The 23555-nt window shown below is 40.1% G+C and overlaps 1 protein-coding gene across 3 annotated transcripts in view; it reads left to right on the top strand.

The window, feature by feature from the left end:
- The window catches only part of SRGAP1 (SLIT-ROBO Rho GTPase activating protein 1), a 257927-nt gene that overhangs the window by 112838 nt on the left and 121534 nt on the right, over nucleotides 1-23555 (top strand). For all 3 annotated transcript variants that reach the window (XM_045789676.2, XM_045789675.2, XM_087869002.1), the window contains exons 2-3: nucleotides 16541-16736; nucleotides 21742-21904. In XM_045789676.2, coding sequence (XP_045645632.1) covers nucleotides 16541-16736; nucleotides 21742-21904 — 359 coding nt within the window. The remainder of the gene's footprint in view (nucleotides 1-16540; nucleotides 16737-21741; nucleotides 21905-23555) is intronic.

The following is a 23555-nucleotide window of genomic DNA, read 5'->3' as shown; positions in this document are numbered from 1 at the left end:
ATGCAAACCTTAACTACCATATAGTAAATTCTTTTTCTCAAATTTCTCTTAATTAGGCAACTTGTAGATGGAGCGGGGGGTGGTGATGGAATTGACTGAATATCTTTTTCTTGAATTAGGCTTAAGGGACCGCATAGCAGAAAAGGGTACAGGTATCAGTAAGGGAAGAGGTTTATTAACTGAACACAAGTAGTGATATTGAAACCTGGTTTTGTAGCTCTCCAGGTATGGGAGGTTCTGGGTGAGTTAATCTCCTTCTATAGTAGGTAATGAACTTGGTACCTGCCTTCCTTTTAGCCTTTGGTTCCCAGAGTGATCAGGAAGAGATGTTAGGTTAATTTTGAAGGAAGTTTCATATCTGAGTATTCATACCTATTTCCCTACTAACTATTAAACCTGTTCTTAAGTTTAAGTATTTCTGAATTCACTTCTCATGAATTGTCTTACATCTTAGACTTTTTGATTGGTTGGCTTTGTTTTGTCTCTTGAGTGCACTTACTCATGCAAAGTACCCTTTTGGAAGTTTGAAATTTAATTTTAAAAGTATTTCTGTGAATTCTTTGCAGAGGGGGAGGGATGGCCCAGCTTATTCATCTTTATATAAAAGCAACTAGTATGAGTCATATCATTGGCATTTTGATACATTTTTGTCAAACCAATGGATGAGTTCTTGTTTTAGCTCAAGGAGACTTCTCTAAGGGTTGGAGTTGCCAGATGGGAGTACAGGCTGCTTTTGGGAGACAGTGAATTCCAGGCAGGCATGGACTTGGGAGAATTTGATCTCCAGACAGCAGATAGGGCCAGATGATTTCTAAGGCTTATTGTAAATTTGAGATTCTGTAATTCTTCTATTTCTCTAACATGTGTCCGAAGAAGAGAGATACAAAAAGTAACTTGGAACGCATTATTCATTAAAGCCTTTGATAGCAGAGATGGTTAATGGGATTTGTACCAGCACTGGGAGAAGTGCTTTTCTCAGATTTCTTGAGTCAGCACGAACAGTTCTTGAGAAAAAGTTCCAATAAGATTGGACTTTAGATCATCTTCCAGATTTAGGCTGAGCCCCAGGAGAGAAGCAGAAACTGTTCTAGTATTTTCAATTCCAAGAAAACTTGTGTGACTTTTAGAGTAAATCAAGCTATTGTCATCCACGTTACAAATAAATTCACTTAAAAGCTGGGAAATAACATTACTCACTAAATGTCACCTTGTTTTGATTGGTTTTCCATACACCATTTACACTGCTGCTTCATTTCTGAGGTCCCATCAAATTATCATTAATCTCAATTTTGTTTCTCTTGTTACATTTATGACAATTGAAGAAGGTGTAATTTTGTCCAAAACGCTTAGAATTTCTCTCTGTCAAAGAATACAAATGGTAGTCTAGAAGCAAAATCTGGCACAGAAGTGAGTTTTGTTTGGCCTGTGCTCTATTTTGTTTTAATATGATTAGTTGCTGATATTTAAAAATTTGGAAATTCTGCCCCAAAATCAAATTTCAGGCTTCTCTCAAAAAAACAAAATCAGATTTAGCTTACCTGCATCAAGCTTCCTATGTCACGAGTGCTACCTGGAGCTCGGTGGCTAGATGAAGCGCGTGCTCCCGCTAAGCACGGTCATTACTTTCCCGTTATTTTATACCCCGTCCACTTCACTCATTCATGAGACGTATCTGGCTTCCAAGGGCATTTGAGCTTTTGACCCTGGCTCTGTATATAATGCTCACATGCAGATCTTAAGACTATAAGTAGCTATTATTTATTTCAGCCTCAGGAGGGGGACTGTTAAACAGTGTAAAGTGTTTCAATGGATTTGGGCAGAGTGTTCTGCCTTTGGGATGATCCCAGCCAGCCAACCCTATAACCAGAGTGAAGAAGAAAAAATGTATTCATCCTGTGCTGAGCTGCCGGCATTCAGGAGAGCCCTAGTCTAGGAGACGGGGACTGAAGTGCCCCGCGGACTGTCGCTTGCCTAAACTCAGGGTTACTTGGCACCTGCACTGGGGAAGGATCCAGTGGAGTGGCAGAACGCTCAATGCCATCCATTCAGACAGCTTTCTGAATGCCAGCCACCAAGAGAACATCAGCTGTGCCTGTGAGTAGTGTGGGTTCTCACCAGAAACATCTAAACTTAAAAGGGGGAAAAAAAACATTGTGCTGTGGGTCAATGTGGAAAGCTTTTGGTCTTACTGAATTGGTCTCATTTTTACATGGAAGGAGGATAGTGCAAGAACTCTGAGCAATTCTACCTGTTTTTAATGGCCTTTCCACTCTACCCCTGAGGTGCCAAGATAATTAAAAATGCTCCTGAAGCTGCAAAAATTAATCATGAAAATAGAATAAATACAAAGAATTTCTACTGTTTGGTCTTAGAGCTACGTTCGAATCAGGGTCCTATGAAAGACGAGCCTGGATGAGTCCCGTGCTCATCCATTGAACTCGAAGTTCCATTAAATGTGACATTACACATTCATGACCAATGTTGCTTTCACCTAGGTTTCTAAAGGCTTAAAGGGGGAAGATCTTATGGTCCGGAACAACTTACACTTTCGTTCTGATAAGAAAAAGAAATTATGCTTGACTTTGAAATCTTATTCTCATTCTGGCCTGAGACTGAAGCCTGATTCCAAAATTTATTTAAAGCATAATGTACTCTTGAAAAGGCTAGGAGCCTAAGGACAAGCCTGAGTCGACTAAAGCGCTCTCAGTCCCTCTGGCACCCAAGACTGAGTGAGTCAGTGACTTCCTAAAGACCTTCGTCACTTACTTTACGTTTATTTCACTTCCTTCGCCTGTCCCCTTTCCTCATACACCGCTCATTTTTCCTCTCTTACTTCTCTACCTCTCCTCAATTCTTTTCTCCTTTAGCTGTTTCCCTTTATCTTTTCTTGCTCCCACCTCCCCTCTTTTCCCTCAGTCTATCAGTTCATTGTCTCTCATTTCTGTCATTTTGTAACTTCTGCCTCTTATGTAAGACACAGGGGTTAGAAAGTGGAGGTGGGACAGTAGAGTATCCCCCAAACTGAGAAGGCACTTAGAGATCAGAAGATGAAGCAGGCCACTGCACACGGTTGACACAGAGTTTTATTCAGGGTAACTTACTGACGGAGGATTGGGCAGACAGCGATCCAGCCACACAGTTATTTTCTGCAAAGTCCAGACGTTAGTCCGCAGATTTTGTAGAGCAAGCAAGGGGGACATTGTAATGAGATCAAAGAGTTCCTTCGCATACACCTCGAAGGGTTCGCATGCACCTTAAATTGACAGCTAACCTTTAATTAGGTCTTGTGGCCCTACATATGCATCAGGAAAGGGAAAGACTTTATCTCTAACAGAGTCATGAGAGGCCAAAACATGCTTTCCCATCCTTGTCTTGGTGGGCATTTCTAAAGTATGTGTAGTAATCTCCAGGGGTCCTGGAACACGCATCTCCAAGGAAGGTCATCCAGCAAACATGGACAAGATAGAGGGCCAAAGATGGAGTCACTCTTGTCAGTACTCCCACCAGAGTGCTGTTTTACAGAGGAAGTACATAGTTTGGGCAGAGACCCAGGGAGGAAAGTTTCAAGTAAAGGGCAATGTCTAGATCATGGATGCATAACTGGGGGAGAGATGGAGAAAAGCTCCCTGGTACTGGGGATTTGGAGAAAGGACAGTGTTTCACAACAATGCACTGGGCTATTTGCACATCTGATCCTATTTAAAAATGAATATCTTTCAGATAAGAGCAGCTCTGTGAAAGAGTGGACATGGCAGAGGCCATAAAGCTTAGAGAGTATTTGAAATCTTATAAAGAGCATATAAAGAGGTATAAGATTAGAAAAAGCTAGCATTTTTACTTTAGTATTTCTGAACTGCTTTTTGTTTGAAGATTAAATGATACAATATCTTTTAAGAAGTGTACCTTTTCAAAGTAAATTATAAGATGAATGGACCCCAAAAGAGATAAGAAAGGTAAAAGATAGGTATTTTATTTTATTTTTTTTTAAAGATTTTATTTATTTATTCGACAGAGATAGAGACAGCCAGCGAGAGAGGGAACACAAGCAGGGGGAGTGGGAGAGGAAGAAGCAGACTCACAGCAGAGGAGCCTGATGTGGGGCTCGATCCCATAATGCTGGGATCACGCCCTGAGCCGAAGGCAGACGCTTAACCGCTGTGCCACCCAGGCGCCCCAAAGATAGGTATTTTAAATAATTTGTCATTTTAAACAACTTTAATTCAAAACTTAAATCTAATTAAAGTGAAATAGAAGGCAACTTGATCATATATGTATAAATCCTTCCATTTCATATCCTCAGTATTCTATTAAATATAGTTGACACTGTTCTTCCTTGTCCACATTAACATAAAATAATTTTTAAAAATCTGTTGTCAAGGATTTGGCAAGAAATGTCATTTTCTGGTAATTTCATCAGTTAGAACATAGCTCTACAGCTATCTTTTCTAGACTTGAATAATATGCATTTGTTTTTAACTTCCTAAATAAATAAATTGAAACAGTCCCAATAATAAGTGAATGAGGAACTGAATAAAAATAGCATCCCTAACATTTTAGAGGATTTACTTTTAATTTATTACTATTTTTTAAGATATATTTCTTTTAGAGAGAGTGAGAACACATAAGCATGGGGGGAGGGGCAACGGAAGAGGGAGAGAGAATCTCCAGCAGGCTCCCCACTGAGCGCAGAGCCCAACGTGGGGCTTGATCCCATGACCCCGAGATCATGACCTGAGACAAAATAGAGTTGGACACTTAACTGACTGAGCCACCCTGGTGCACCTAGAGTATTTACTTTTAAATCCTCCTAATAATTGATAAGCCCCTGCTTATCACCCTGCAAGATGGAACAGACAGCCATCCATGTCATGCCCTGAACTCCCCAGGTAGTCCTGTGCCTGGGCCTTTGGACAGGCTACTCCTTTGCCTGTAATACCCTTCCCGTACCTGCCCCCAACGTTGCACTTTCCTACTTACCTGCTAACTCCAGTTTACCTGGGCAGTTTGTTGTTCCTTCCTGTATGTTCTCACAGCACATGCTTCCATTCTAGGACTTACTACATTGCACTGTAAATGATGATCATTGTAAAAATAACAGTTATTTGTTTTCATGTCTGTGGACGAGAAGCTAGCCTGAGAGGCCCTGAAGCATGACACGGTTGGTTTATCTTTGCTTCCCTGGAGCTTAGCACCTGGATGGTGCTCAGTAAATGTTTGCCGGATGAGTGGCGTAAGCGTTTCTTTTCTCCCTTGTTCACTTGTTAAATGGACGTTGTTGGGTGAACATTGTTGAATTCAGTTTTTGCAGATGATGTGGGTAAAAGTTGAGATGTTTGTGTGGGACTAGAAGTACTATTTTATTACAGACTTTGGCTCATATCCGAGGATAAAATAAAAGAATGTAATTTCAACGTAGGTTTTCTATCAAATTGGACGTTTTATTTGTTACTTTGAAGAGATACAGTAATGAAGAGAATTAATGTTTCTAACATTTTAAATATTTATTTTTTATTTGAGGAAGAGAGAGAGAGTGTGTGCACTCAGTGGAGAGGAGCAGAGGGAGGAGAGAGAATCTCAAGCAGACTCCCCGCTGAATTCAGAGCCCATTTAGGGGCTCAATCTCACAACCCTCAGATCATGACCTGAGCTGAAATCAAGAGTCAGACACTCAACTGACTGAGCCACCCAGGCACTCCTGTTTTTTACAAGCTGGTTTTAACAAGCTGGTTGCTGTTCAGTATTTGCTTAGGCCTGAAAAATCTTGAAAGATATACATATTAATATACGTGGGTGTGTGTGTGTGTGTGTCTGTATTTTTTTTTTTAAGATTTTATTTATTTATTCGACAGAGATAGAGACAGCCAGTGAGAGAGGGAACACAAGCAGGGGAAGTGGGAGAGGAAGAAGCAGGCTCCTAGCGGAGGAGCCTGATGTGGGGCTCGATCCCAGAACGCCGGGATCACGCCCTGAGCCGAAGGCAGATGCTTAACCGCTGTGCCACCCAGGCGCCCCGTGTGTGTGTGTGTGTGTGTGTGTGTGTGTGTGTGTGTATTTTAATGGCATCTCTTTTAAGGATTTTGTAGCCTAAAGCTTGAAAGGCATTTATTCTATGATCGAGAACTGTGACCATCAGTAAATGTGAACTGAATGTTGAGGAAGCATAAGTACTTGACCACTTTCTGGTTTCCTTGCATCACCTCCTGAGTCAGAGTTCCAGTTACTTGGAGCCAGAGGTTATTGGAGCTCTCATTTACTGACCTGTAGTTAAATCAGCATAAAATATAAAGTCACCAGTAGCAATCCAATCAAAGTCTTTAGTAGAGACTTAAAGAAAATTAAGTGAAATGACTAGTGTTTCCTTTGTCATTTTCCTAGATGAAGGTATCCTCTATGGTAGAAGTAGACATATAAAATACCTTTAATTGAGAGATGTGCAAAACATGGTAGTCAATGGATTTAACTGGAGTCTTTTTCCACTGTTGACCAAATAGGGTATGGTTAATGGGGGAAACCTTGTAGGGCTGGATGCCAGAAGGACCACATGGAGCAAAGAAAGAAGAGGTAGTGTTGGGGCAATGGCCTTGGGGAGAGGGGAATGGAAAAAAACATTTTATGAATTAGCAAAATTTGGGTCTTGAGTCCATATGTACCTAACTAAGCCTTTTGACAACTTGTTGTCTTTACTAAAGCAAACATTCATCAGAGATGGTTATCGAGTATCTATTATGTGCTCTACGAAAATTTAAAGACATGGTATTTGTATTCAGGGATTTATAATCTGTGTAGTTCAAAGCTTTACAGTAATTTTAACATCTTAGCAATTTATAACAATTTATAATTTAAAACAGCAACTTGAAACACAATTTAAAAACAGCAGCAGTTGGCCTAAATACACAATTTCCCATAAAGCCACAACATTCAGGAAACACTAGGGAATTAGTATTAGTCACTTAACTAGTTTTTATAAAATATTTGAATTTTTCAGGGGAGGAGGAGGTTCTTTTGGGTTTCTTAATTAAGTAAATAATAGAAATGTAATCATTTTTTTAAAATGATGCTAGCGAGATACTTAGTTAAATTTTATTTGATACATTAAGTTATATGCAGTATCTATATACATTCTAACAAATTATCTGGAAGGCGAGCTTGGATCACTTGGGCATAATTATACACTATGTGTTAATTGTTGAACATTATAATTTTGTATCATGAATTTTGGAATCAGACAAACCTGAATGGGAACCCAAGCTTTAGCACTTAATAATTATATAACTTTGGACAAAATAACCTCTCTCTACTTTGATATCCTCATCTATTTAATGGAGGCACTACATTATGTGATTGCTATAAAAATTAAATGAGCTAAGCTATATCAAGCACCTGTCACAGAATCTGGAACATAGTAGGAACTCAATAAATATTCTCCTGGGATTTACCATGTAAATGGTAAATTGCTTGGGAGGCTAAACCGTACATTTTAAAACTGTAATTACTGCAATAAGGAAAAGAGCCTTAATTTGAAAAAGGCTCGATTTGGGGCACCTGACTCGCTCAATCAGTAAAGCATGTGACTCTTGAATCTCGTGATTGTGAGTACAAGACCAAATGTTGGGTGTAGAAATTACTTAAAAATCCTTGAAAAAAAGGGGGGGGGACCTCAATTTGCAAGTAACTCAGTACAAAGAATTTAAACTACTGTAAAAGTTTTTCATTCTTAAAACTTATTCCAAAAAAATGCGCAAGCTTTTCTGTTTATTCCATGAGACTTCGTGTTGAATTATATCAGGAAAGAAAGTCAACATTTAGAGAATGCCTTGAACCTTTGAAAGGTCAGCAACACAAACCATTCCAAAATGTAAATCTTCGTGCTCTCTACAGATCAATGATTTTCACACATGGTCTTTTTCTGGTAGTAAAAATCAGTCTACTAATACGGTCTGAAATGTCCTTGCTTAATTATGGGGAAGTTAATGAAATCTTACCTCTTGTGCATTCCAAATGCAGGCATGATCGTGAATCATTCCTGTACGTACTTCCTTAAACCGGCCTTTCCTGCAATGTGTTAAACTGCAATAACTGATCCCCTTAAGTTATTGCCTTTTATGCTGGCTAGCTAGCTTTCATTGGGGGAAAAAAAAAGTGCAAATTTGTTTTCCATACTTCACCTGAAAATGTTATCTAGGCCAAAATATATTCGGCTTTCAAAAGCTATGAAAGCTGATGCTTTTGTACTAAGCTTTTATTCTAGAAGAATACTGAGGTTACTGTCCTTTCGAATGAAGATGTTGTAATGAAAACTTAGAAAAGTGGATACAGCCTCTCTTTAAGTGTCAGATATGTTGTGAAATTGACTTTACTTTTATATCCAAAACTATGAGGATTAACTGTACTAAGAGGACAGTTACCTTGTTGTATTCCAAAAGGTTTTATCATAATTCTACTCTCCCGCAAATATGCTAACCATCTCTAGAGTTGTAGGTGAGATCGTAGTTTTCAGCTTAGAATGGAAGCAACCTCATTTCATATTTGTCTATGCTATTTAGTTTGCTTAAATTGTTGGTGATCTCTTAATTTAAAAGTAGAAAGATTAGGGAGTTATATTTTCCATGAGGCAATAACCTGGAAGGTTACATTTGGTTCAGCCAACCAAAGTTCCTTCCCTAGAACCTAACTCTTCTGGGTCAGAGTGTCAAAAATGTAATTTTTAGTTTAAGGAACTACATTTCCATTCCCCAGATTTGCACAGCCTTCCAAATCCTGCATATCCTTAAAGGCATTACGGAGTCCGTGCCCTCTGAACTGATGTCAGTGCCCTCTGAACCGATGATAACCCCAACTGGCCCATGATCTTTTCTTTTCTGAAAGTCCTTTAGCCTATGTAGTCAATATTATCAAATCTAGAATGTCTTTCTTCTTTTTTCATTACACATTTTGTGATAATTGGCCAATATGGTGCTTTACAAGATGGGAAAGTCTGTTCATTTCTTGTTAAAACCTTTCATTGTCTTTGGAAGGGGGAATATGGCATCTAATTAGTAACCATTCTGCAGTTGAGGATTCCGAAGAAATAGTTACTCCTCCAAGGTCACACTTCTAACTGCAGCTAGTGTCTTGCTACTCTGTATTCTATCCCGTATGTGCATTATGCTTAAATTCTGTCTTCTGATCAAGCCTGCTAATTCTTCAAAAACCTCTTCTGATGAGAACTCCACATTTCAGATTTCACCTATGAGAAACTCAGTTGCTAATGGGCTTGTATCTTAAAGGACCTTTGTCATATAGATGAGCCACATTTCTAATTTTAGATTTTTTAGTAGTCATTTTAAAAAGTGAACAGAAACAGGTGGAGAATTTTAAATGTCTTTTCTATAACCCAATGTTTAGAGTTTTTTCCCCAATGTCTACATTTTTAAATGGCAGCATTAACAATAATCAGTGAGACATTTTACATCCTTTCTTCTTCATACTAAGATTTTGAAATCTTGCGTGTATTTTTACCCTGACAGCACATCTCAGTTTGGCCTAGCCACATTGGAAGCGCTCAGTGTGACTAATGGCTCCATATTGGGCGGCACAGCTCTAAAGGTTTCTCCACAATGTGGTTGAAAATCAGCTTCTGCTTTCTGATAACAAATTAAATGGAAATACTCATTAGTTCCACACCAGATGACAGAAATGAGTGATTCATAACTAATTAAAATAATAGGCTTAGGCAGGGGAGAACATGGATACCATTCATTCTTGTGAGGGTTTTATTGTTGGTTTGTTTTGCCTGGTAATTCATAATTCAAATAGGGAACCATACAGTCTACAAAAGAAACTCTTATTTCATGAGGTGTAGGATGCTTAGCATTTCATTTATTTAATTAGTTATTTGTGTGATTTTCTGGAATGCAAGTCAGATTATATGTCTTCCTTATTCAGAATTGTTCAGTTCTTCACTCGTGTTTCCTGAAAATTGCCCAGTGAAAAGATTCACCTGCGCACTTAATTAAAATCCTCAATTCCAGGTCCTGCCAGACCAACAAGATAAAAATAGCCAGCCAAGGAGATTGGACACAGGTATTTTTAATAAGCACCCCGGGTGGTTTCTATCATCAAACCAGTTTGGGAAACTGGCCTAAGATATAAAATCTTACTTCTTAGTGTTCTGCATGGAGCTGCCCTAGGCCCATAGCCAGACCCCCCAGCAGTCCAGGGTTGGGTTTCAGCAGCAGAGACACCCTTGTATAACTCTCCTTGTTCTCTCCCTCCTCTTGCAGGGAGTTTGCTATTCCTTCAGCCCAGAGTACCCTTCCCCCTGTGTGTATCAGCAAACTGCTAGGTCAACCTCAGAATCACCTCCTGTGTTTGCCCCTTTGCCCAACCATGGAAACTTCCTCCGCACACCTCCATTGCTCTTTGACATTCATACCTTAAGGTCCTGAAGGTTACTGGCTCTCACTGTTTGCATTGTCTGTCTTCTCACTGAGGATTGGGCTCATGACTTTCAGCCTGTTCTTTATAGCCCCTAGTAGGGAGCCTGGCACAAGGAAATAGTGAATATCTTTGTAATGAAAGCCTGCAAATGCTAGTAATAATAGCATCTTCACCTTTTTCGTGGTGGTTTGCAGATCGCGCGTGGTTTTCATTTCTACTCATTTAATCCTCACCAGTATGAGGTGGGACTGTTATTTCACAAGGTAAAATTTGAGAGGTTAAGTGACTTGCCTCATATTGCATGATTTTTTTTAAAGATTTATTTATTTGAGAGAGAAAGAGCACACGCAAGTGGGGGAAGGGGCAGAGGGAGAGGGAGAGAGGGAATCTCCAGCAGACTCCCCACTGAGTGCAGAGCCCCATGTGGGGTTCGATCCGAAGACCATGAGATCATGACCTGAGCCAAAATCAAGAGTGGGACACTTAACCAACTGAGCCACCCAAGCACCCTTCCCATGATTTGTAATAGATAACACTGTAACTCCAGTCTGGGTCCATATTGATGTCACCTAATATCTGTGCAAAGTGTAAGAGAAGCATAAATCTTGGACTTGGATTTCTGGTGAAATGGAGAAATGGTCTTTGCCCTAAAAAACGTATTTCACCAAAGTTTGCACCTGATAGTTAGCTAATCAACAGCTGCAAGGTTGTATAAATATTCATGTAAACAGTAAGCGTGTGAATTGACGCAACCAGTTAGGGCATCATTGGGTTCTTCTCTGAGACATTCCATTGGCTTTCACCTCTCCTTTGGGAAAATACCTTATATCCATTGGATAAAGGTACTGATAAATTCTAACAAAATGTATACTTTTTAATTATCATAAGGAAAAATCTGACCAAACAAGACTATGAAATAATTGAGATGGTTTGTGATGACTTAGAAATGTCGTTGCGTTTCTATCTGCTGGACGATCGTGAGTGTCCCACCCAATCTATCGATATTTCTGCACTAGTTCTAGTCATTTAGTAATATTTTAGAGAAGCAACCCAGACTCATGGACTCACTCTTTCCATGAAATATGCATCATTCTGTGGTCTCACACACATTTATTTCAAGGATTAGGACTTCCCTTTCTTTATCGGAGCAATAGGAGGAAATGTCTCTGTTTCTTCCTTTTCTAGGCAATTCTGTTTTATTTAGTATTAGTTGGCAGATTTTTATAGCTTGGAGGAACTGTTTCAATTTTAACAAATTAATTGAGTAGTTTGAAAGCACACTTTTTGTGTATTGTTGGATTATTAATGTTGATTCTTTCTGTGGTGGCGCTCTGGTAGATCAGAAATGAAATGATAAGTCATTTTTTAAAAAGCAGCAAATTTTAGCCCTGTTAAAATGGCCATTATTATTATTTAGTAGGTCCTGACCTAGATTTAAATAATAACTGCTTAGAGCCTCCTCGGAGATGGCATTTTTCTGCCTAAAAGAGATTGTGCTGTTTCATGTAGCTGTTTGGGAGTCATGGTAATAAGCCCTTCCTGATGTTATATTAGGTAAATCTTTTCTATACCATTAGAAATTGTAACAATTAACACACCATTGATGATTGCCGGTTAGTAAATTTATTACTCTGGCTTATAAACAAATTCAGGATGAAGTAAAAATACTGAAGCAAGAGCCATCATGAAGACATTTTAAAATACTTGCCCCTATGTTGTCAGATTTGATTAAGAACTAAAAAGTACTAGGTATGGAAATATGAGGAGTTATTTTGTTATTACTATTATCATCATTCTTAGAAATGTCTTCACAACCAAAATTTCATGGGTTTGTGATACAGCTGTATATCTTTTTTGGTATAATAGCTATAAGTCACAGATCATTTAACTCACCCACTGAAAGTGTACAATTCACTGTTTTTTAGTATGTTCACTGGTTTGTAGCCATTACCACAGTCACTTCTAGAACATTTTCATCATCCCATAAAGAAACCCCACACCCTTTAGCAATCCCCTCCCATATCCCCCAACTCCTCCAGCCCTAGTAACAACATATTTGCTTTCGATGGATTAGTCTATTCCAGACATCTCAAAATAAAATTGGTTTCCCTTCATGACTGGTTTCATTCACTAAGGTGATATTTTCAAAGTTCATCCATGTTGTAGCACGAATCAGTACTTCATTCCTTTTCATGGCTGAGTAACATTCTGTGGCTAGACCACATTTTGTTTGTTCAACCATTGATGGACATGTGGGTTGTTCTACTTTTCAGCTATTATAAGTAATGCTGCTATAAATGTTTGTATATAAATTTTTGTGTTCTCATTTTTCTTGGGTATGTACCTAGATAGGAGTGGACTTGCTAATAAGTCTGTGTTAACTCTATGTTTAACCTTTTGAAGAACTGCCAGATTGTTTTCCAAAGTAGCTGCGCCATTTTGCATTCTCACCAGCAGTGAACGAGGGTTCCAGTTTCTTCACATCCTCGCCAACTCTTGTTATTATCTGTCTTTTTTATTATAACCATCCAAGCAGGTGTGAAGGGGTGTCTCATTTGCTTTTGATTTGCCTCTTCCTGATGGCTAATGATGTTGAGCCAGGTTTCATCTGCTATTGGCCATCTGTAGATCTTTTCAGGAGAAAATGTCTATTTAGATTCTTTACCCATTTAAAAAATTGGATTACTTGTGTTTTTATTATTGAGTTGTAAGAGTTCTTTGTATATTCTAGATACAAGTTCCTTATTAGATATATAATTTGCAAATATTTCTCCCAATTCTGTGGGTCGTCTTTCCACTTTCTTGGTGGTTATAGCTGTATATCTTATAACATAGTTATCCTTCAGGGCATTATGTCTTCCAGGCTCTTCTACAGTCTTCTGCTGTCAGGTCCTCTTTCCATAGCTTCCTGGCACATTTCTTCATTAGAGCACTGAGCATAGTGTATTGATACTATATCAACTTGGGATTTGTATTTCCTACCAGAAGGAGTTGTGTATTATAAATCTTCATAACTCCTGCCTAACACAAAATAGGAGCTCAGTAATGGCTTGGTTAACTAAATTAAAATGAAGCTTGAGTCTCAAAAAAATGATCCCGATCAATACTAATACACGAAAGCTAATACGAGTCGTGAAAGAGTGTCTTTAAAGAGGGTGGGTGAGAAGTTGTAATCCCTTCTACAGAAATAAGACTCACACTTTTTCTAGAAATCACTCCTTAATGTGATGCTTTCACTGGTTCCAGCCCTAATGACTCTTTGGTACCTGGGATGACAGTGGTGCTATGTCCTGTAGCGCCCTGCAGTCCCATTGCAAGGACTGATACAGTGTGTGGTGCAGCACATCACCGGCTTCTTTGATCTGTTCTGAGCAGTGGCCCAGCATTTATATGACTGTTTATTTTACCCATTTATTTAAAAATCTTTTCAATTTGTCAGTGCCATATAAGGTGAGATCCCACCTAGTGAGGTCATATTAATAGAGCTTTACCATATGTGCGGTGAAGCGAGCTACTCTGACATTGTGCTGCCTTACAGCTCCGGTGTGGTGTAAGGAGCCCAAAGGTCTTCTCTTCCTAATAAGACATATCTTATGTAGTACTTTTATATTGATTTTTTTCCTTATGTTCTCTTTTTGTGATCTTTTCCTCATTTGTCCCCACCTTGTCTAAATTAAAGAGGTAATCAAACGAATTCTCCTTCAGTTTTTGGATCATGTTTTATTTTCTTACAACAGTACCCTAGATTCTGTCCCTTCACATTTTCCTTCTTGAAAAATGCTGCTACTGTCCTGTTTTGATGGGAAAATTACAGATAATATGAAGTAACAGTTACTGCCTGCAAAAAGAAGATGAGATTTTTTAACTGTTTAAATACATCCCTCCTCCTCAAAATTCCCTAGCTCTTGATTTTAAGCACTGAAGGAAGCAAGCAAGAGAAAATCTAAGAATGAGATTGAAGAAGGAAGCCCACAGAATTTTTGTGTAGTTCTATTGAGATCTGTACTCTCGGCCACTTTTATTTCTTATTTGGCACTAATGCAGCTTAAAAGAAAAAAAAAAAAAAACCTAGTTGACAGACTAAGACGATTGATTTATTTTCTCTTAGCACAGCAAGATGTGCTAAAATTACTATATCTTCAAAAACTTACTGAGATTCTGAATGAGAAATACCCCCACCCTTGATTTCTCTTTTTCTTCATGAAACAAAAATAGTTCTGTATTTGTGGGGAAAAGAGTTTGGCAGACATGGTGATTATAATACTGTATTGAAAAACACTTACTTTGATTGACTAAAAACCAGATGCTGTTCATGGTAGTTAAAAGCCTGTAATAATGTTTTCACTCTGGTGATCACCACACTTCTATGAGATTAATAATAGGGTCCCCCAATCTAGAGGTGGAGAAACGAAGAGAGGACACTTGAGAAATGCTTCCTACCCTTTCCCAGCGTTCCCCAAAGCAGTGTTGCCTGGAATATGACCTTCTTGAGGGCCTCGTTTCATAGTTATTGTGTCTTTTTTGCCAGGATAAAGTATTTAATCTCCTTAAACCTCAGTTCCTTCTTTGTAAAATGAGGATAATACTCCTACCTACGTCAGTAGGGTGTAGGATAGTATTTGATTATTGTTAGCCATTATTAAATTGAGCGGGTTTCCTGACTCGCCATTCAGAACTTGACCACCCTGTTGTTAATGAGCTTGATGAAACATGGCCAAATGTATGCATACATATTGTGAGCTCAGTCTTTCTCTGCTGAAGAAGAAGACTAGGAATTGAGGAGGTGTTATTTGGACATTGATTTCTTTTCTTCTTATTTTTTTTAAGATTTTAAGTAATCTCTATAGTCACGTGGGGCTCAAGCTCACACCCCCGAGATCAAGAGTTGCACCCTCCACTGACTATGCCAGCCAGGCTCCCCTGGACATTGATTTCTATTACTCTACTCAGATTAGGCCCTCATTTGTAGGGAATAATGCACTGACTTTGGGAAAGATGAAATAAAGTTTTCCAGTATGAGCATTCTTGTCCGGGATTAGCCCTGGGTCTCAGACAAAAGCAAGTCAGTAGTTATTGCTGTATCTCATTTTCTAAAACACACATGTTTCATTGTTCTAGTCATTTGCAGGTAGTTTTGCATGACACGCCTTTGCTTTTGTATTTTTCCCTAAATCAGTAAAAGACTAACCTTCACCTTCCTAATGTATTAAAATCATCAAAGGATTCTTTTCAGGATTACATGTGTCAGTAGAGCTGTTAGTTTGAACAAGGTGTAAAAAGTGGAGGCCAAATGAAGAGCCTTTGATGTTGTGAATAGAATTATAATGTGGAATCTGAGGACTCCATTCATGAATGGATTATTTGGATATAGAAAGAAATTATTTTTAGGCACGGCATCCCTATAAACCCAGAAGCTACGTGTTTTACAAACTAGAAATTGATGCACTAAATACAAATTACCACATGTCGGTGTCTGTATGTGCCAACTGGCAAGTATGCGGTGGTTCAGAAGTCTAGAAGAAATGATGCTCGCATCTTTGCCATTCAGACTCAGAAGGGATAGTCGAGGTAAAATGCTGTTGAAAAAATTACAGGGGCGCCTGGGTAGCGCAGTCGTTAAAGCGTCTGCCTTCGGCTCAGGGCGTGATCCCGGCGTTCCGGGATCGAGTCCCACATCGGGCTCCTCCGCTGGGAGCCTGCTTCTTCCTCTCTCACTCCCCTGCTGTGTTCCCGCTCTCGCTGGCTGTCTCTCTGTCACATAAATAAATAAAATCTTAAAAAAAAAAAAATTACAATGTACGCAACTCCCCAAAGATGTCACATGTTATGAACTGTTACTTTAAAGGCTTTAACTTTTTGCCCTCCTGACTCCGTGCATGTTTGTGGAATTGCAAATGTAACCCGCGTTTCTGTTCTAATCTCTGACCTTCTTTCGTGGGACTTGTCTCATTCTTTTAAAGGGTCAGCGGATCATGTAAAGAACCAATCTAGACCCAGCAATCTCATACAGGTCCAATTCAGAGCTAAACGTATAATAGGATTCGTTACCTTTACCTTGCACATACCAGCACACCTCACTAATTTTCACAAAATCTTCAAATGGATTCTCTTCTTTCCTTAGAAATTCGAGCTCAGCTGGTAGAACAGCAGAAATGCTTGGAGCAGCAGACAGAGATGAGAGTTCAGCTTCTCCAGGACCTGCAGGATTTCTTCCGGAAAAAAGCTGAAATTGAGACGGAATATTCTCGGAACCTAGAGAAGTTAGCGGAAAGGTTCATGGCGAAAACAAGAAGCACTAAGGATCATCAGCAGTACAAGTAAGAGAGTCTTGACTCAAATTCATCTTTCCAAGGTGATAGCCTACCGTCTTCCCACCCTTCTTGGTTTTAGAATTTTCTGTCTTTGAGAAGCTGCAGATTAGCATATCTGCCTACGTACAAGCAACTCTTGTACGTAATTTGTGAGCATTAGTGTATCACATTTTAAGTGTTCTCTTGACATGTTTTCTTTCCAATAAATATATATTTATGGATAGCTTTATAAATAAAAAGGTGTATGTTTATAAAATTCCTGATTACAGAAAAGTGGGAGTTGGTCTCTACCAGGTAGATATTTCAGTGGGCACATTTAACACGGCTGCTTCTTCAAGCAAAGACCTCAGGATTTCTGTAGTGATTTTGTATGAAAATAAGCAGTAGGGGTTGCTTATGTTTAGCTCCCTACCTCCCGATCGTGTTTGTGGTCAGTGCAGTTGAGACTGACTTAAAACAAGGATCTTTAGTAAAATGGGTATGACCAAGTGCAGTTAAATCTTGAATTAATAAAACAAACAAACAAACAAAAAAATGAACTTTGAATTAAGTGTACTTCCTTTGTTTAAAAAATACATAGATTTTTTTCCGATCATGAAATTTGCTTTGTAATTTAGATCCTAGAGACAGAGACAAGTAGGCAGGCAACTTTAATGGAGTATACAAATACTGTGACAGGGTTAAGTGCAGGATGCCACAGACAGACCCGATGGAAATCTATTTTACAGTGGAGGTGCGGAAGGGAAGGTTCGAGAAAGGTCCTGGAGGAAGTGATACGTAAGTGAAGACATGAAGGACTAGTTGTCAAGTTGAGGGGCCCAGAGCAGGATGTTCCAGGCAAGGGGGACATCCTGCATCAGGCAGTAGAAGGGAAAGTGGTGTAAGGCAGTTTTGCGGGCAGTAGTTGGGTGGGAGTGAGTGGTGAGGTGGTGAGCAGTGTGGCTGCAGGTGCAAATTGTGCCAGCTCCAGGACGCCTGTAGAGCACACTCAGCAGTTTGGACTTTGTCCTGAGGGCATGAGAAGCCTTTGGAGAGTTTTAATTAGAAGAGTGACCAACGCAGACCTGCATTTTATTTTTATTTATTTTAAGATTTTATTTATTTACTTGACAGAGGGAGTGAGAGAGCACAGCAGTGAGAACAACATGCAAAGGGAGAAGGAGAAACAGGCTCTCCACTGAGCAGGGAGCCCGATGTGGGGCTTGATCCCAGGACCCCGGGATCATGACCTGAGCCAAAGGCAGACGCTTAACTGACTGAGCCACCCAGGCACTCCTTAGATGACCTGCATTTTAGAATGATGACAAAGACCGTAGATAGGACTGTGGACTGGAAGAAGTGGGGGGAGGAAGACCATGTAGCGGGCTCTCACAGTTCTGTCAAAAGAACTAGGAACACTGCAGGGAGAAATAGACTTGTCTAGGAGATATTTAAAAGGCAACACAGTCTTTTCTGGAAAAATAGTAGACTAGGTAATCTGAAAAGTATTTCTGCTATAAAACTCCCAGAAATGCTTATTAAAATATAATAGACATCATTTTAAATGTGTAACTGAACTCCTGGGAAAGTAAGGGAAATTTCTAGGAGCCAGAAAAGGAAGAGGGAACTGAAAACTCAAGTGGACATTTATGTCCAGCTTTTAGTCCCAGGTGGGACAGAAGGTGAGGCCTGTGCAAGGTAGAGAGGTGGGACTAAAGGCTTCCTACCACCAACCCTATTGCACTGCACTTCTGCCTAAAATCGGGACCAGCACAACTACTGTCGCAGTGCATTGGTAAAACAGAAAACCACCTACGCCCTTGCAACACGAAGGAGGCCTGTCTGCTAAGGCTGAGCTGCAAACTGGAGGGGGTTGCAGAGAAGCCCGTCGTCGTCTTCACCATTGGCTTTGCTGTTTTCTTTTATACGCTTTTATACCTTTCTATGGCCAGGGTTCTTTTGCAGAAGCAATGCAGAACAATTCTAGATAGGGAATACTTTTTTTTTTTTTCTTATGGCTAACCTCTCGTGTTGGTCCAACATAGAAATAAATCTTAGTGATGGTTCCCAGGGTAGACAGATATCCAGTGTACTTGACAGAGACTAGAGCTGGAAAGGAGACTGGAGCCAGTACTGTATTATAGTAACTGTCCCTTTTTAAAGTGATTACAAATAAGAAGAACAGCCCATTCATCCATTCAGTAAATATTTTTGAATGTCTTCTGCACACTTGGTAATCGGGTATGAACTGAAAACTGGTATGGGCCCATGCACCTTAGTCTGATCCCTCAGGGCTTCAGCTGCCCCTTTTTCTTTCTCCCAGTTTGTTGATGTTTTTGTCAAAAGGTAAACCGTTTGGAATTTTCTTTGACTTGGGTAAGTTTATTGAATATGGGAATGAAGGTAAGATGGATAATAAATCTACAGAAAGGACAAATCAAGACTAGGAAGAAAATCAAGGAACAGACTTTATGAAAGAGCCAGACCTGGTTTGAGTACTGGCTTTGCTGCATGGTTTTGGTTAAGTTGCTTACCCTTTCTTTCTTTCTTCCTTTCTTTTTTAAGATTTTATTTATTTGAGAGAGAGAGATCGCAAGCAGGGGGAGCGGCAGGCAGAGGGAGAAGCAGGCTTCCCACTGAGCATGGAGCCCCATGCGGAACTCAATCCCAGGACCCTGGGATCATGACCTGAGCCGAGGGCAGACGCTTAACCGACTGAGCCACCAAGGCGCCCCAAGTTTCTTACCCTTTCTGAGCCTTGTTTTCCTAACTTGTAAAATGAGATTTTATGGCCATTAAATGAGAAACATGATGAAGTCCTTGATGTGATTGATAGCTGGCATGGGTTATGCAATCAGTGTGTCTTCTCCTCTCCACCAAACAAATGTTCAGTCTTGGGCATAGTACTCAGCTTTGGGGAGCTCATGATGTAGAGCAGTCCTTAGCTTAAAGCTGCCACTGACAGAAGACCAAGGCTTATTAATTAGGTCAGCCTTCCTCGACCCCAAGACTCCGATACTGGCTTTGGTCTTAACAGCAAATCAGAATGCCTCGCTAAGCTTCACGTCTGTCACTGATAGAGGGGATACAAAGAATTTCTGCCTTAAATTGTAGTGGTGAGGATTATGTAGGGTTACTGTGTGTAAAGTCTTTAGACCAGCCGCTAGATAAAAATAGCTAACTTTGTAGAGCACTTATTATGGATGTAAGGCATTATAGTAAGCATTAAAATATACATGTAATAACTGAAATAATCCTCATAAGGATCTTATAAATACTGTTATTTTACCCATTCTCCAAATGAAGTTACAGCGGCAGAGAGAAGTTTAGATGATTTGGCCAGGATCACATAGCTAGTAAGTGTAGTTCTGGGATTTGAGCTTAGACAGTATAGATCCATATTCTCTGCTTTTGTGTAGTATTTCTTAGAGTAGGTGCTCAGTGCCTGATAGCTGCTGCTATTATTGTTGTTGGTATTGTTATCACACAATAATATGTGTTTCTTCAGTGAGTGAAATAACACTTATTTAATGCTTACCCTGGAGAGGGCACTCAGGATACAAAAACATGGGAAATGTTGTCAAAGCAGGAAATGTTCTCAAAGAATTTATGGGTTGCTTCAGCATAAAGGACATACATAAAAGTCAGTATAATAAGGTGACCTTTATCTCTTGGGCTGACTGAATAGAGAATGTCAGTAGAAGGGCCATTGTCCTCCATAGAACCAGTGCCCCTTGCTTGATGGCTTTGAGGGGGAATAAAGGAGGTTCTCTAGGTTGGGGCTGTAATTTTTGTGTGCCAGGAGGCTTTTCTAGTGTGAACTAGTGCTCGGACCCTAGAAGAGGACTTTCCCCCTGCACCTGATCCTGCTTCCGCCCTTTACTTCCTCTTTCTTCTGCAGAGCGTTTTGACTTGATTCAGTGTCAAATCCTGAATCTGAAGAACTTACAGGCAGAAAGAGCTGACTTAATGATTTCTTTCCTAACTTAATATTCAGAGTCATAAATGATCATGAAGAGTAGGATAACTAGTCTAAAAAAAATGGCTCTAGGTGTCCCTGAGTTAGGATAAGCCACCTGGTGCCTTTTCGTCATTTTTCAGTTAGACTTCAAAAAAACAAAAGCATTGTACTTTTTTTTTTTTTTTTTTTGGAAGCAGTAACATCCCAGTTAGTTACTCGTTTTGTTTGGAGGTTTTCTTTAAGATTTTTTACAGGTCATCTTTTGTGGTTTATATTCAATTTTAGCTTTATTATCTAGAATAAAACAAGGTAGAAGCACCTGGCTGGCTCAGTTCTAGACCCTGTGGCTCTTGATCTTGGCATCGTGAGTTCGAGCCCCACGTTGGGTGTGGAGCGTACTGAAAAAAATAAAATTAAAATAATAGAATAAAACAAAGTGTCGATACAAATATGAAATAGTTTAATGACAAGTCATAAGCCAGTAAACTTCTTGGTTCTTATTCATGAACCTTCCGACAATGTTGTAAAGTTGTGATTCCTGGGAACACTTTTTGGGAAGCTGGAGTTTATATATCAGGGGATTAATAAATAATCCTCAAATGTATGTTCCATGGAAAGCATACCTAGCCAAATCTCTTTTCCAGCAGCAGACTGGACAGTCAAAGCAGACTTTGTGTGCAGTGGCAAACCACAGTCTGTCTGTGAGACAGCAGTCAATAGATTTTTATGTAAATATCAACGACTTTCTTCAATGGGGTGTTTAAAGCTGAAAGCCTGCCTGCTTACTGTGTATATTAGGGTCCCATGGCCCTTGTCAGGAGTGTGGGTTTCGACTGGTATTCTTGGTCCAAGTCTTTCCTTCCAAGCCTAGGGAGTCGCTGGCTGTCCGCCATCACAGTGTGGAAGGCTGTTCTGCGGGCTGTTGAGTCGCCTGCTCTGAGCAATGCCCGGAGTAGGAAGAAAGGCAGCAATAGCCATCCATTGTGGCTCCCCTGGTGCCTTGGAGACTTCCCTCAGCTGGCTGGGGCAGCTTCGAAATTAATGGTAATTCTGTGTTTCGTCACTTCTCAGGAAAGACCAGAACTTGTTGTCCCCGGTGAACTGCTGGTACCTGCTTCTGAACCAAGTACGAAGAGAGAGCAAAGACCATGCGACTTTGAGTGACATCTATCTGAACAATGTGATTATGCGGTTCATGCAGATAAGTGAGGATTCCACCAGGATGTTTAAAAAGGTACATTCCATCTCAGTCCTGCCGCAGCGTGCTTTCCCTTAACCCCTTTGCCTATAAGCACAACCGAGAAGGGTCTGGTGCCTTCGCTCCTGAATTGTACTCCACAAGTTTTAGCTAAAAGAGGGAGTATTTTAAAGACACAGCATAAAAAGTGTAACCTGAATAGACGTGCGGTTGGAGTTGTAAATCGCTGCATCTGTGACCAGCACAATGTGAGCAAAGTTGTGAAATGAGGTGTACCTGCGGGTTGCATCTCTGTCCTTAGGAACGCATTGCCCGCAGCCATGAAAAAGCAGGGCAGGGGGAAGCCTTAGATTCTGTATTTTGGGCTCACACATGATCAGACACTTGTGAAGGACAAAATAACCAGATGTGCCGCTCTCTTGGGAAAATGTTATCATGGGTTTTTTTTTTTTCTTTGCCTCAGCCGACTAGCAGCGGTGGTGGTGAGAGGATGACATGAAGAAAATCCCACAGGGCACAGAAAATTCAGGCTCTTACATGCCAGAGAGCTTCCTCCTTCCCAAATCCATTTACAAAATAGGAGCTGGGCTTTTAAGCCTTCTTATCATTGTTACTACTCTCAGCCAGCTCTCAGTAATTTTATTTTTGTTGAAAACAGTAACAGAATTGGACCATATCCTGTGTGGGGGATGCAGCTACTTGCCCAGTAAGACTCGCTTTCAGCTTTTATGTTTATAGGACAAGGGTTCTCCCCACCTCTCCTCAGCTTTGTGCTAGTGGTGTATGGTGCCTATACCAAGATCTGTACTCTATTCAGTAAGTAAATGTTAGTTTCAGAATGTGGGGGGGGACCCCACCTTGTACATTAATGACATATTTATGTTTCAAAGGGGCCCTTGAAAACAAAGATGTAGTGTTAAGCAGGCCAGCTGGAAAACCTCTTAGCTGTGTTTGATGTGTCCACGTTAGGTTCGATTTCTGACCCAGAAATGGAATTTAGCCAACTCCAGGTCCTCCTCTGCTCTGTCAAATAGGAAAAAAAATATAAATTTTTCAAACGAAGGAGGAACTTAAAAAAATTTGGAAGAACCTATTAAGAAGAGAACAGGTAGAGAAATGCCCAATGTATCTTAAAAGATAGAAATTTGAAAAATAGTTTATGGAGCCATGCAAGTGATTTTCTCAGATGTCAGCCCTTTCAGCAAAAGCCTCATTTAGTTCATTGGGGCTTTTTGAGCATCTTCTAGGAGCAGGAGATGGTGTTAGGTCTTGGAAAGGCTACACAGAGGAAGAAAAATCAGTCCTCATCCTCAAGAAGGTCACATTCTATCCAAATTTGGGTAGCGCTGTGTGATGCTTCTAGTCATCAGAAGGCTGGCCTCCGTTCAGCCAGGGCGCCTGGGGCCAGCGCCTTGGTCAAATTCATTTTTTTATCTATACAACAGAACATCTTTAAAATGCCTGAGGAGGCGGAGTTAAAAGACGCATCCTTGCCTGCATGGAACTCATTATAGTAATTAACAGTTACCACGCTACAGGGACACACAACCTGCTGTGGGAGCTCAGCCCTGAAAATCTTAACCTTCCTGGGGAGTTAGGGAATACTTGGAGTGAGACCTGTAGGAGAAGGAGGTGGTCATCAAGCAGACAGAGACAACTGTTCCCGGGAAAGCAGTAATACGACATG

The sequence above is a fragment of the Ursus americanus genome, chromosome 17 (genome assembly GCF_024610735.1).
Source record: "Ursus americanus isolate L20-20 chromosome 17, mUrsAme1.1.p, whole genome shotgun sequence".
Lineage (NCBI taxonomy): Eukaryota > Metazoa > Chordata > Mammalia > Carnivora > Ursidae > Ursus > Ursus americanus.
The sequence above is the reverse complement of the archived record's forward strand: the minus strand, read 5'-3'. Positions and strand labels throughout refer to the sequence as shown.